The 14924-nt window shown below is 40.8% G+C and overlaps 1 protein-coding gene across 2 annotated transcripts; it reads right to left on the reverse strand.

The window, feature by feature from the left end:
- Positions 1-2486: 2486 nt before the first annotated feature.
- LOC116516048 (interferon-inducible GTPase 5-like) lies at positions 2487-13956 on the reverse strand. 2 transcript variants are annotated; one of them, XM_032228409.1, is made up of 2 exons: positions 13736-13956; positions 2487-4378 (listed from the first exon to the last, which is right to left on the reverse strand). In XM_032228409.1, the coding sequence occupies exon 2, from the start codon at positions 4349-4351 to the stop codon at positions 3122-3124; it is 1230 nt and encodes a 409-aa protein (XP_032084300.1). In that variant the 5' UTR covers positions 4352-4378; positions 13736-13956; the 3' UTR covers positions 2487-3121. The 2 variants fall into 2 exon arrangements, with proteins under 2 accessions (XP_032084300.1, XP_032084301.1); XM_032228410.1 differs by lacking the exon at positions 2487-4378 and adding an exon at positions 9804-11291 and having other exon boundaries at positions 13736-13946.
- Between the last annotated feature and the right edge of the window lie 968 nt (positions 13957-14924).

Consider the following 14924-nt stretch of genomic DNA (forward strand, 5'->3'; position numbering starts at 1 on the left):
CCAAGGATATTCCTGCAAATGCTCAAAAGGAAGGGACTGGAGTCACCTAGTAACTGGACAGTAACCTGATTGGACCATGTGGCTGGTTATTTTGAGAAAGGGGCATACTTTTAATTAGGTGAAAAACGTGGGAATATTCAGAGTGCCAATATGGCATATCCAATAAACCTATTCTTTGAGGAATTTACCTGCATCCCTGTTTTGTTTGCTATGGGTATGTTACTTGGAATCCTGACAGGGTCCTCATTTTACTGATCTTGGAAGGATGGAAGGATGACTCAACCTTGAACGCAGTCAGAATTCAACTTTAGGCTGTGGGCAGAATTTGCCTGCAATACTGCACTTTAACAACTGTGACACCAGTGCACAGTGATTAAATTTAGGACCTTTAGGATTTAGACCAGCTAGGAAACATGATCAAATGGCTTATGCTATTTCACGGTAACGTTACATTAACATATAGTAATCTTGCAAGTCTGAAAGTACTCAAGAGTACTTCAGAAAGGAAGAGAACATTAGAAAGAAACTTGAACTGATTCTTCCTTAACTGTCTTGGGTGCAAGAGGGAGGGAGGGATTGAAATCACCACCAGGCTCACAAGATTTGGTAACTAAAGGTGCGTAGACATGAAAGACAAGCAGAGATCTATGAAATTCTTCATAGCAATTTATTCTATTTAATTCTTCACCGTAATTTAATTCCCTTTTTGGCTGCTGGCTGTCCTCTTCTCATCTTCCCTTCCATTTTTCCCAGCATCAGAGCCATCAGCAGAGAGCTGGGTCTTTGCATCATATTTCCAAAGTAGGATAATGGAACCTGGACCTTTGTGCCTCATTGAGAAGTCTGAGTTGATTTCTTTTATGATCCATTGGTTTGTTTTCACAGTCCAAACCGGTAGGAATCTACCTCTGATACAAGGCCTCCTGACACCCGAGCTGGTAAAACCTGCCCAGAGATCACCCATTTTCAGTGAGGGAATTATCCCTAGTTTTAGATATATTTAATTTGTACAAAGCATCCAATTTAGTCTTGACTCTGCTCCCTCTTTACAAAATTTGCAGAAATATTTGGACTTGTCTCCTCTGATGGCTACAATTCTACTATACGACTGTCTTCAAGAAAGAATTGTGGTCCTAGTGTACCACACTACAAAACTGAACGAGCAGTGCAAATGCGTGTCGCACAATTAGTCCTATAGAGGGAATGGATGAGGATAAATAGAATCACAAAAGACATCTAAGAGAGGGAAGGGTAGATTGGTCAAGTGGAAGAGAAGGTTTGATAAAGTTGTGGTTGGATAGAGTCGATGAGATGTTGGAAACAATGAGGTGAGAAGTGGTTAAAGAATTTATAGGCCACATATGAAACAGTGCATTCAAGAAAGAATTATGGTCCTAGTGTACCACGCTACAAAACTGAATGAGCAATGCAAATGCCTGTTGCACACTTAGTCCTATAGATGGAACGAATGAGGATAAATAGAATGGATTCATACCACTTACCTTGTTTCTCCTTTTAAGTAAGTAGCCAGAAGAGCCACGAAGAGTCTGTGCAAATATGGCAATCCAAAGAAAAGATGGCAATTCCTTCTTACTGCAAAGAATGGCAAAATCCGGGAATCTCTGGATCCCCTTTGTGGGTTTGATCCCTTATTTATACTCAGCCTTAGTTAGTCTTCGGACCACGTCAAAATTACCCACCTGGTTAAAAAAAATTGGTTATACAATAGAACTAGCCAAATGGCAGCAATTTGGGGATAGAAATTAGAAGTTAACAATGTCAACTGCATATAAAGAGAATTTGTATAAGATGTTTTATAGATGGCATTTGCCACTGGCAAGACTGGCCAAGTTGTTCAAGGATAAATCAGCTAAATTTTGGAAATGCCACCAAACCCCCGGCACGTACTATCATATGTGGTGGAGATGTGTGGAAGTGAGAAAATATTGGACTAAAATACATATGTGGCTCAAAAAGATGATACAACAACACATAGACTTAAAACTGGAAATATACCTATTGCGGATTTTATGAGAAACTTATCGAAAAGAAAATGTATATTTGATTATTTATGTTATAACAGCAGCTAGGATTGTATTTGCACAAAATTGGAAAAGCGAAGCGTTTCCTACAGAGGAGAATGTGATTAGGAAAATATTAGAATGTGCAGAAATGAACAGATTAACATTGGCAATTAAAGAGAGAAAACAAACTGATTGTTATACTATATGGGAAGCATTTTATCAATGGTTAGAGAATAAATATAAAAATTTGACGTTAAACTGTGTTAAAATGTATTAATTAGAGTTAGCATAACTAAAAGAGCTAAATAAATTAAGAAAGAGGATTGTTATAATATCAAATATGTAAGATATTGGCATTAAGTCGGAATAGGTAAATAATGGATGTGATTGTAAAATTTAATGGTTATTGTGCAAAATATTTGTGCCCAGACGCTTAGTGGGCTGTTTGTATTAAGATAAAATAAGAACTTTATTTTAAAAAATTATCCACCTGGTCATTTGGTGTAACACGAAGCTGCAAAGCTGATTTAGATTTTGGTAGGGAAGAGCAACCGAGAAAGTCAGCACAATTGGAACAATACATGTCCGAGGAGAAGGGCCTTCGCTCAGGGGAATTAGAAAGGGCCCTTGGCTTTGGAAAATATAACCATGTCCAAATCTTGGATTTCTACTAAGGTTGAAAGTTTGGGAGGCTGGGCCAGCCCCTTGTTATTGATATCTGGACACTGCAGGCCATCAGATCAATATCGGACTCTTATGAGACAGGAAAGTGAAGCCGGACAAATTGGGAAGGATCAACCCGACTCTTTTATTAGTGATAATTGTTACACATGGGGGGAAAAGCTAGTGAAACGATATGGATAAATGCTTAATTTCTAATTTTCCATGGAGACCTCTGCAGGCAAAGAGACATATTTGCCCCTTAGGCTGATAGCCCAAGCACATATTGCAATCGGAGAATAACAAGCAAGCAAATAGAAAGTTCTAATCGAGTATAGAAGCATATTATTATTTTCGTCCCCTTCTTCTCATTGGGATGAAATTCTCTCCTTCAAAGAGGGGAGGATGGCTTCTTGGGTCTTTCACCGGGACTTTGATCACTTAAGAAGCTTTTCTCGAATATTGTGGGCATCCTCCACCACATTGTCAAGAAATTTGTTCAGAAAATAATATGTGACAGCATATGAACTCACTCCACAGAACACAGACTCAGCACTAGGCATGTAATCAAGAACCAGTTTCACAACCGGCAGAGTTTCACAATGAGAGATCTCCAAATATTTCACAAATGGGAGCATTAGCCAGAGAGCATACTTCACCAGGAGATAAAATACCAGCTGTGCCTTGACTGTACTAACTAATGGTCTTTTCTGGATCCCCGATTTCAGCTCTTCAAACCCTTTTCCCGTCTGAAGTGCCAGGAAATGGAGGGAGCTATGGTTTAAGCCAAACAACTTCCAGAAATAGTACAGTGCAACCATCAGGATTCCAAGATCACAAACTAGAGAGAGACCCACAACAGGAACTGCTCCAAAAAAGCAAGATACCATCGCCAACTTCTTTATATATGATTTCATTTTAATCTTTTTCTTCATCAAATTATCTTCTGAGAAAACCTGCCCAGCCAGGGTTAAAAGGTGTTTCTTGTAATCAAGAAGTTCGGTGGCCATTTTCTCTCTCAGGAGAGGGAAATCATACATGTGTGCATGCAGGTTGGATACCAGAAAGACTCTTGTGGAGAGCTCAGCTGACTCTTTCAAATTATCTTCACAATAATTCCTGATGGTCTCCAGGGTTTTCTCCATGTTGAAATTCCTTTTCCTCTTTTCACCTTCGATACTGATGTCCATTTTGCTACGTACATAGTAAAACTTCTTTCTCATTCTTTGTATTTCCTTTGCCAGGAAAGCATCGTTTTCAGTAAAGCGGTCGGCGACAATCATGATAAAGACATCATATCTTTCAAACTGGACCTTCTTGAAATAGTCAGCTGCCTTTGAATTGCACTCTCTGATCTCTGGTAGTTCCCACATCATTATATTAGGAAAAGAGGGGTGGGGATATGCCCTTGGCACTTTGGCTTCCTCTACTGTCCAGACCTCAGTTGCTTCATCTTCATCATCATTTATGCCCCGGAAGGCATTAATGAAGGAGGATTTACCAGCACCTCCTTTTCCAACAACTGCAATATTGAGTGGCAGGTTTTGCATTTTATTTAGATATCCTTGGTATTCAGCTGCCTCTTCAGGGATTTTGCCTCGATTCAAATCACTCTTTAAATCTTCAAATTCTCTCCTTACGTCGTCTTTTGGAAATATATTGCCCATAGTTGATTTTTGTTCTGTGCAGGTTATCTGGAAATGAAGAGAGAGATTGTAATTCTTCTCAGTTGTGTCATGTCTCCCTTCACATTCCCTATGCCTACGAAATCCACCATAGTCCCTAGTAAGACACCTCAGCTTCTGAGGTAATTTTGATCAGTAGGTAATTAACTTAAATGTATAATGGAGGATACATTTGTGCCCCTTCTGCAGATCACTGGTTTCAGACTGAAGGTTCCCAGACTGGATAAGGTGCAATGGCAACTGTTGGAAGAAAAACTCCTGTCTTCATTTCCCAGCCCACGCTGAGAACAAATGGATTCAGAAGCCAGTTGCCAGAAAGCAGAATTATTTAATGTAGGAAGGCAAGAAGCAAAAGTGAGACAGCTCCAGCATTCCTAGGTTGCAAGCAAGATTGGGAATGTGATTTGGAGCCTTTTATGCTTAATTCCCCTTTGAAGCTCCTGCAGCTTGATGGGTTTTGATGGGTTACTGATTGCCCTGGGTTTTGTTTTCCTGTTTTACTGGGCTAATCTTGGTCCATGGTCTTTTGTTTTTTTTCCTGTCCCAAGGGCTAATCCTGTCAGGGAGGCAGGAAAAGGGAGTTGTGGTGTGCCTAAGTGTTATTTTTTAGCCTGATTCCACTTATCTTTATTGCTCTACTTAAGTCAGGGGTCTGCCACCTCATTTTTCACTCTCTAGATGTGTGCAATCAAGCCCATTTCCTGCTTGGTTAGGGGATTCCCCTCAACCCATACTGAGATCATAGGTGAGCTGGGAGTGCCAGTTTGGACTCTTACTCATCTTTCTTCTCTACCCTTCGTTGAACCTGGTCAATTTTGGGTTGGGCATGTCTTGTTGGCCAGGCAAGAAAACAGGTTTTACAAGTATGCTGAGAACTCTTAACTTTGTCTAGTTAGTGAATCTTGGAAGCCTGATGGGACCATCCTTCCCTCCCTCTGTCTTGCACCCAGGGCAGATAAGGTAGAGTCAGTTTAAGATCTTTTCTTTTCTGCTTCAATAATAGTTCCCTCCCCTCCCCAGTCCAATCATGGCTCCCATTGCAGCATCCTTGAGAAATGGCTGTTTAGTCACCCCCAACCTTAAGAATCTCCACAAAATTGATACCTTGGAAAAAGCAGATTAAGACCATTTTTTTAAAAAGTGGGCAAAAGGAGAATGAGCTAAAGAAAAAGACAGAATTGATTCCTTTCCAGTGGAAAGAGGCTCTGATGAAGATAGGAAAGTGAAGTTGGAGGAACTGATTGGGGAGGTGGGGGGGGGAACCAATCATTCCAGGATGACCATAATTCTAACTCTCCCATCTGGCATCTCAACCAATTGGATATATAAAAAGAGTGGCAATTTGTATGTATCGAGAACGGATCATTTCATTGTGACTTCAAGCAATCCAACTTAATTAAAGGGAAAGGAGAGTCCCAACCATCTGAATAGACAAGTCCAAATATTTTTGCACACCTTGAAATAAACCTGTTGTGTCGTACCATAAAGATGCTTTTAAAACCAGGAATAATTATTTCACTGAAAATTATCATCTCTGGTCAGATTTTATCAGCACAAGTGGCAGGAGGGCCTGTATGCAGAGCTGAGCTTATTCTGGGGAGACCTTGGTGTTCTCTGACCTTGGCTATTTGCTTGCAGGGCTGATCATGTTACCTCATGGGGTAATGAGATGTCTGCAAGTAAACCACTAAGTTTAGAAAGTATCTGGGTCTTCGCACTTCAACTCTGAGCTACAGGGAGCCATTTGCTTTGAGTTTCTTTCCCTCTCTCTCCATCCCTCTCTCTCAATCCCTCCCCCCTCTCTCCCTCCCTCTCTCCTTCCCCCTCCCTTCTCTCTCCCTTTCCCCTCCCTCCCTCCCTCTCCCTCCCCCTCCCTCTCTCTCTCTCCCTCCCCTTCTCTCTCTCCCTCCTTCTCCCTCTCCATCTCTCTCCCCCTCTCTCTCTCACACACACACTTTGCAGAGCCGTTTCCTATCCTGTTCTCATTCAAAGGAACAATTTGTTCACTGCCCCACCAAGTATTGTAGTTTGAGTATTGAGTTTGTAAATGGGTTGACAAACGTTACAGTGGATAATTTGGAATTTTGTCCAATGATTTCTTGCAGCTTCTCTAGCGGTTCCCCTTTCAATTTGATTTCACAGCATTCAATTTGACTCCAGCATTCAAACTTTTGTTTAAAATTCTTTTTATTTCTGGAAAACATATATTTCAGTAATAATAATAATAATAATAATAATAATAATAATAATTAAGGAAGGACAGGTAATTATTGAAGTTATACAAGTAATGCTCAGTGTGACATTAATAACATTAGAAGAGTACATTAGTTGCTTTCATGGTATTTTAAAAAAAGGATTCTAATACTTTCAGCTTGATAGCAAAGTCTCTACTGTTTTGTTATTTATAGTAGTTACAAACAGAACAGGGGGAAAAAACAAAAGAAAAACAGGAAATATTTAATTTCCGGCTTCTTATGGAAACATCTGCTGATAGTGATAGTTATTTGTCCTAAGGGTAATCAAGCACATACTTCAACTGGAGAATTATTAAAACAAGAAAGAAAGTGGGTAGTTCTAATAAGCTATTGAAACATTATTATTTTATTGCCCCTTCCTCTCATTTGAATGAAAGCCTTGACTGTCTCCTTCAAGGGGAAGAGGGTGGCTGCTTTCCCTGGGACTCTGCTCCCTCAAGAAGCTTTGCTAGAATATTTTGGGCGTCTTCCACCGCACCATCAAGAAAGCTGTTTAGAAGATAGTATGTGACCGCATACGAACTCGCTCCACCAAACACAGACCCGATAACAGGTACAAAAGTAAAAAAGTAAAAGCCATTTCCACAATCGACACATTTACCCAAAGAGCTGACTTCTTCAACAGAGAAAATACCATTATTTTTTTTTGTCTATTGTGCTGACTAATGGGGTTTTCTTGATAGCCGACCTCAACTCTTCGATTCCTTTTCCCGTCTGACGTGCAACAAAATGAAGGCTCTGGTCGTCTAAGCCAAACGCATTGCAGATACGTTTCAGAGCATCCAGCAATATTCCAATTCCACAAAACATAGAGAGACCTGGAAATCTCACTATTCCATAAACTCAATCCAACAACCTAGGTCAGGCTTCTCGCCCTACAAAACAAACAAGCAAAGCAGCCAAACGCAACACAAAACGTATAGCCAGAGAAGGAGAGTGACTTCAACAAAACAAGATCAAATCCTGAACCTTACCAAATTTCAGACACATCATCTATAATTCAGTAGCTTTTCTTTCCATTTTGGGCAGGATAGTTTATGGAAATCTCAGTGGAGGGAGGCTTATGCGATGATTCCAGAGACCATAAAGAGAGGCAGAGGCATCGGCAGTGGGAGATGGATAGGTGTAAAAATGAGCAAAGGAAGTGGTTAGGCTGTCCCAGTCTGTAGGTAGGGATCCCACTACTGAAGCCATAGAAGAGATGGAGGCAGAGCCTCCAAGACAAGAAGCAAAGAATGGAAAATAATAAAGGAGAGGAGCAAATTTAGAACTAAGGAAAAATTTCCTTAGAATGATCAACCAATGGAACAGCTTTCCTTCAAATGTAGTGGGTGTTCCATCACTGGAGGTTTTTAAGAAGAGATTGGACAGCCACCTGTCTGAAATTGTATAGGATCTCCTGTCTGATCATGGGGTTGGTCTAGATTCTAAAAGATTTCCAGTGTTCCTTCCAACTCTGTTAAGTTTAAAGATAAAAAGTAAAGGTTTCCCCGCCCCAATCCTGTCCACCTCTAGGGGGCAGTGCTCATCTCTGTTTCCTAGCCAAGAGAGCCAACATTGTCCGAAGACATTTCCGTGGTCATGTGGCCAGCATGACTATATGCCAAGGCGCACAGAACACTTACCTTCTCATGAAAGTGGTACCTAATTATCTACTCACATTTCCATGTTTTCAAACCATTAGATTGGCAGGAGTTGGAGAGGCAATGGAGCTGTCCCCACCGCACCAAGCTTGGGTCTCAAACCCAGGCTGTCAGCTTTCCAGTTCACAAGCTCAGCATCTTTAACCACTGAGCCATGGTGCTCTCCCCACAGCCTCTTTATTAGATAAAAATATCAGGAGAAACAAGAAAGAAATGTATTCATGTAACCTTACAATAATGTAGAATTCGCTGTGTCTCCCATACCTTTACAATTGGTGTACTAATCCTAACCCTAACCCAACCCTAAATGTGTTTGCCCCCAATGGGATTTTCCCATGTATTTTACCAGGAACCAGATAGGGTGGACTAGAAAAGTCAGTGCCCTCTTAAGCTTACTTAGGCTTACTTGGGTTGTGAATCCATTGGCGATGACCATTTTGTTGTCTGAAATCAAGGAGACCCAACCCTGATCCTAAATGGGCTTTCTCCTCCAGTGGGATTTCCCCATGTATTTTATATGGAAAGACAGGGCAGGGTTGAAAAGTCAGTGCCCTCCTACAGTTACCGATGGGCTATGAATCTGTTGACAATGTCCATTTTGCTGTCTGCATTCAAGGAGACCCAATCCTAACCCATCTTATCTACATTTTCTGGTAAAATATATGGGAAAATCCCATTGAGGCTAACCCAGTTAAGGTTAGGTTAGGTCTCCTTGAATTCGGAAGAGGGCTTATATTTAAACTGAGCTTATTCTGTAGCATTCTTGGTGTTCTGTGACCTTGGCTGTTAGCTTGCAGCAGTGATCATGTGACCATGTGACCTGGTAGGGTAATGACTCTTCTTCAAGCAAGGAAGTTGAGAGATTATCTAAGCCTCTACAGTTCAGCCCTGAGCTACAGAGATTCTCTTTGATTTGTGCTTATTTTGTCTGCTTTTAGAGAGTCCTTGCCTTTCCTGTCCTCAGCCAAGGGACACCCAGACATCTTTGTTCACAGCCCCATCAACCATTTGTTGCTCAGTTTGTAATTGTGTTGACGAATGTGAACAAATTGCAATTTAGTCCAGTAGCTTCTAGCAGCTTCTGTTGGTTGGCCCTACAGTTTGATCAACCAAGTCCTGCATCGGAAACCTCCTTTTGAAATTTGCTTTATTTAAAGAGGACATGCATTTCCAAGAAAAAATATGGGACAGGCAGATAATCACTGAAGTTATACAATTAATGCTCAGTATAAAATTAATTAAGCAACCCAAGTAAAGTACATTGAGTAGTTTTCATCATATTTTTTAAAAAGTATTATGAATTTTGTAGCTTTTGTAACTATTTTTTCATTTATTATTGTTAAAAGTAGAACAGAAAAAAAATTGTAGCTTCATAGTATAATTTCCACTATTTTATTATTTTTGTTACAAATAGAGCAAAAAAAGTAAGAGAGAGAAAATAAGAAAAGCACCCCCTCCAAAACAATGTGTGCATGTGTGTGTGTGTATACACACACAAACACACACACACACACACACACACACACATATATATATATATATACATACATACATACATACATACATACATACATACATACATATATATATATATATAAAAAATCTCCTATTTCCCATAGAAACATCTGCAGAAAGGGCTACATATTTGGCCGTATGATCAAGCACATACTTGAAGAATTATTAAAACAAGCAAGCAAATAGGTAACTCGACTGTGGCTTTGAAGCATATTATTATTTTCCTCCCCATGCTTTCATTTGGCGGAAATGCTTGGGTTTGGGGGTGCTTGGGACCTTTCCCTGGGATTCTGATCACTCAAGAAAAATTGTTTGAAGATTTCGGGCGTCTTCCATAACACCATCAAGAAACGTGTTCAGAAAGTGATATGTGACAGCAAATGAACTCACTCCACCAAACACAGACCCAATGAGAGGCCATAAATTAAGAGCCACTTCCACAATTGACACATTTACCCAGAGAGATGATTTCCTCAATAGAGAAAATAGCAATTCTATGGTTATTGTGTTGGCTAATGGGGTTTTCTTGATAGCCAACTTCAACTCTTCCAATTCTTTTCCGGTGTGAATTGCCAAAACACAAAGTGAATGTTCATCTAGACCAAATGCATTGCAAATACATTTCAGAGCATCCAGCAATATTGGAATATCACAAAGCATAGAGAGACCTGGAACAGGCATCACTCCACAAGCACAAGACAGCAATGCCACCTTTTTTATATATGATATTATTTCATCTTTTTTCATCCTCAGTTCACCCTCTGAGAAGAGCTGCGCAGCCTTTGTTGAAATATGCTTCTTGTAGTAAGGGAGTTCAGCAGCCATTGTCTCTCTCAGGAGAGGGAAATCATACTTGTCTGTCTTCCAGCTGGAGATGAGAAATACTCGTGTGTAAAGTCCACTTGCCCTTCTCAAATGATCTTCACAACGTTTCCTTATAATTGCCAGGGTTTTCTCCATATTGAAATTCATTTTCATCTTTTCACCGTGGGTTTTGGCATCTATTTTTGTATACACACAGTAAAACTTCTTCCTCGTTCTTTGTATTTCCTTTATCAGGAAATCATCATTTGCAGTAAAGTGATTAGATGTAACCATAATAAAGGCATCATATCTTTCAAATTGGACTTTCTGCACATATTCTGCTGCTTTAAACCTAGGTGTTCCGATCCCTGGAAGGTCCCATATTTGGATATTGGGAATAGAAGGGTGGGGATATGCCTTTGGCTGTGTGGTTTGTTCTCTTATCCCCACCTCGGCTGCCTCTTCATCATCATCCATTACACTCCGGATGGCATTGACAAAGGAGGATTTACCAACACCTGCCTCTCCAGTTACTGCAATATTAAGGGGAAGATTTTGCATTTCTTTTAAACGTTGTTGGAAGTCCGATGCCATTTCGTGAACTTTGCCTTGTCTCAAATCTCTCCTGAATTCTTCAAATTGTTCCCAGAGAGAATCCCTTGTAATTACATTGCCCATAGTTGCTCTTTGTTCTGTGCAGATTATCTGGAAAGGAAAAGAGACATTGGGATTCTTCTCAGCTTTGACTGGCACTGTGAATTTTAAGGTTGGAGAAGACCCCAGAGAATACCATGGACCCAAAGACTATTAAATGAATCAACCCAGAGTTTTCATGGAGGCTCAAATTATCTTCCTTTGGACACATGATGAGAAGACCCAGCTCTTTGCAGAAGGTTCTGATGATGGGAAAAGTGGAAGGGGAGAGAAGAAGTTGGGATAGGCTCACTTACAGTGGCAATGAGTGCGCCATTAAGAGTCTTGAAAAAATGGTTTGGGTTTAGATTGTCAAGGTGAAGATCTATCTATGTGATCACTAGAAGATGAAAAATAGATGATAGCACATAATCAATTTTAAAAAGAACAAAAAACGGGGGAGGTGGGAAAGGTGACTTTTGAAATAAATTGAAAGTGAAAAATATCACGTCTTCCCACTTGTCCCTCCTGCCTACAAATCATAGAAGCCTGATTATTATTTCAGCCCTTCCCTCCTTCTTGCCTCCAAGACACTAAAGGAAAAATCACTTTCTTTCTAATGTTCATTTCCTCTCTGAAGTAAACTGAAGTACTTTCAGACTTCAAGATTGTGTTCATGTAACCTTACAATAATGTAGAATTCGCTCTTCTGCTCATATTTCCTATCTGGTCTAAACCAGTGGTGGGATTCAGCCAGTTCACACCACCTTGGGAGAACCAGTTGTTAAGTTTCTGAGCAGTTTGGTGAACTGGCTTTTGGAAGAAATTATTAGGGCAGAGAACCTGTTGTTAAATTATTTGAATCCCACCACTGGTCTAAACCCTAAAGCCGAAATCATTCTTGCAGACCTGAAAATACTTCCCTTCCTGGTCAGTTTTGGCCCAAAACTAGGGAGGGTCTCTTCTGAGCCTATTGCTCCACCCACATCCCTGCCCTGGAGTAACCTGCCTTGTATCTGACAGTTCCCTTTACTGAATGTCATTTCTGTGTCTCCCATACAATTGCAGTTGGCGTCTTTAACAATTGCCCCACCTATTATACACAAAGCAAATACGGGACTAAGAAACTCCAGATAGCTTATGCTTAACATCAGTAATAACTTAAACTGTTAAAAATTTGGGTAACAGTAAGAAGCTGAGTTCAATGTAGAGATATTTTAGACTGTGATTGTCAAAAAGTTATACCATGTATGGGCTCTGGGAAGTCGGGGGGAGGGAAGGGAGGTGGGGATCTAGGGGGAGGGGGGAGGGGGGAAATATAATATGTGTTAAATTCTAAAGCATGATTGCACTTGTATACTGTGGCTTTTTAATGTTAGTGTCAAAACAGAACAAACTGAATATATTGGAAGGTAATAGAAGTATACCGAAGGGAGGAGCTGAGTGAAAGAAGAAGGAGGGTGGAGAGGGTGAGAGAGAGGAGGAGGAGAAGGAAGGGAGGGAATGGATTTAGAGAGGGAGTGATAGGGTTAGGGTTAGATAGAGGGGGAGGGGAAGTAGGTGTAGAGGGGTATGAGAGAAGGAAGAATGAAAGTTGGAGGGGGTTGAAAGAGGGTGTATGGTGGGCTAAGGCGGTATATTGGGTTTGAATTGTAGGGGGCATTTTCTATAAAAGTGAGGGCTGTGTTTATTACCCAATGTTATATGCCTTGGTTATGCACAGTAAACATGTGATTGTATAGAATGAAATGGAAATAAAAAAGACTTGTGGGGGAAAAAAACAATTGCCCCACCTATATGCTTAGGCCAATTGGAGGGGGAGAAAAACCAGATGTTCTCCTCCCCAGATGAAGAAGCTTCCAGGTGTTCTCCTCCCCAGACAGTCAAAGCGAACCCCTCCTCTTAATAGCACTCTAAACTCCTGGGCTCTATTTTTTTCCCTTTGGTGCATATTCTGTTGTCTTCCTTTCTTGTCAATAAATTCATTGGCACCAACGTAAGGCAAGCCAGTTATTAACTCTATGCAAAGGTCCAGTGTAAGCCAAAGAAGGTATCATTAAATGCTGCTTCTCCGGCTCATTCTCCAGAGTCACCCACAAAACCTTTGGCTCCCGAAATGAGGGGCCAAGGGTGCATGTATTTCCTTAACCTTGAAGCACCTGCAGCCATTCACATATTCCCAGGCACAAGCATCACACTCTTTAGTAGAAATAGAAATAGAATAACAGACTTGGAAGGAACCTTGGAGGTCTTCTAGTCCAACCCCCTGCTTAGGTAGGAAACCCTACACCACTTCAGACAAATGATTGTCAAACATCTTCTTGTGTTGGAGCATTCACAACTTCTGGAGGAAAGTTGTTCCCCTGATTAGTTGTTCTGAAAAGAAAATGGTACCTAAGGCTACTTTATAGGCAGATCAACAGAACCTGCAAAGATAATAAAATTTATAACCAAGGAGCATGAAATGTACAATGCCTAAACTTCAACAGGAGAAGGGTATTTACAGAAATCCTTACTTGCTTTTCTAAAAGGAGTAATTCTCAAAGAGCTGCACGCAGGTTGGGACTGGTCTCTGTCCGACGTCTCCAGATTCCTCAGAGAAAAGGACTGCCCACACCCTATACAGTCAACCTTTTAAGTGCTGTCCCACAAATAATAAAATATTCCTCCCATTTCATATCACATGCCATTCTGACAATGGGAGTCTCCATTTTCTGCTGATGCCAATCATTTCCCTTTCCTTTATAAGAAACGAAAGTAGCTTAAGTTTCGGGTTCTGGAAAAAAGAAAGTCAAACTTTTGAGATGTGTGGAACTGCCACCATTCCGAAGCTTTCCCCAGGACTTCAACCCACCATTCCCCAGATTTTAAAAGAACTTCAAAACCCATAATTTACTGGCAAGGCAGTGTGGGGTACATCCAGAAATAGTTGCTTTTCTTACAGGAGTCCAAAATCCTGGATCTTGCAAAATTTCAAAGATGTATATAAACCAGTAAGAGTTCTTATTCTTATTTTTATGTCACATTAGGGAAGATTTTTATGTAACATTCTTCTCATCCCTATAATTCAGAGGTGGTATTCAGCAGGTTCTGACCAGTTCGGGAGAACCGGTAGCGGAAATTTTGAGTAGTTCAAAGAACCGGTAAATACTACCTCTGACTGGGCCTGCCCCCATCTATTCCCTGCCTCCTGAGTCCCAGCTAATCGGGAGCAAATGGGGATTTTGCAGTAACCTTCCCCTGAAGTGGGGAAGGAATGGAGATTTTATAGTATCCTTCTCCTGGAGTTGGGAAGGAATGGAGATTTTATAGTATCCTTCCCCTGGAGTGGGGAAGGAATGCAGATTTTATAGTATCCTTCTCCTGGAGTGGGGAAGGAATGGAGATTTTGCAGTATCCTTCTCCTGGAGTGGGGAAGGAATGCAGATTTTATAGTATCCTTCCCCTGGAGTGGGGAGGGAATGGATATTTTACAGTATCCTTCCCCTGGAGTGGGAAGGAATGGGGATTTTACAGTATCCTTCCCATGGAGTGGGGAATGAATGGGGATTTTACAGTATCCTTCCCCTGGAGTGGGGAATGAATGGGGATTTTACAGTATCCTTCTCCTAGAGTGGGGAGGGAATGGAGATTTTATAGTATCCTTCCCCTGGAGTGGGGGAGGAATGGAGATTTTATAGTATTCTTCCCCTGGAGTGGGGAATG

The sequence above is a fragment of the Thamnophis elegans genome, chromosome 12, assembly GCF_009769535.1.
Source record: "Thamnophis elegans isolate rThaEle1 chromosome 12, rThaEle1.pri, whole genome shotgun sequence".
Classification (NCBI taxonomy): domain Eukaryota; kingdom Metazoa; phylum Chordata; class Lepidosauria; order Squamata; family Colubridae; genus Thamnophis; species Thamnophis elegans.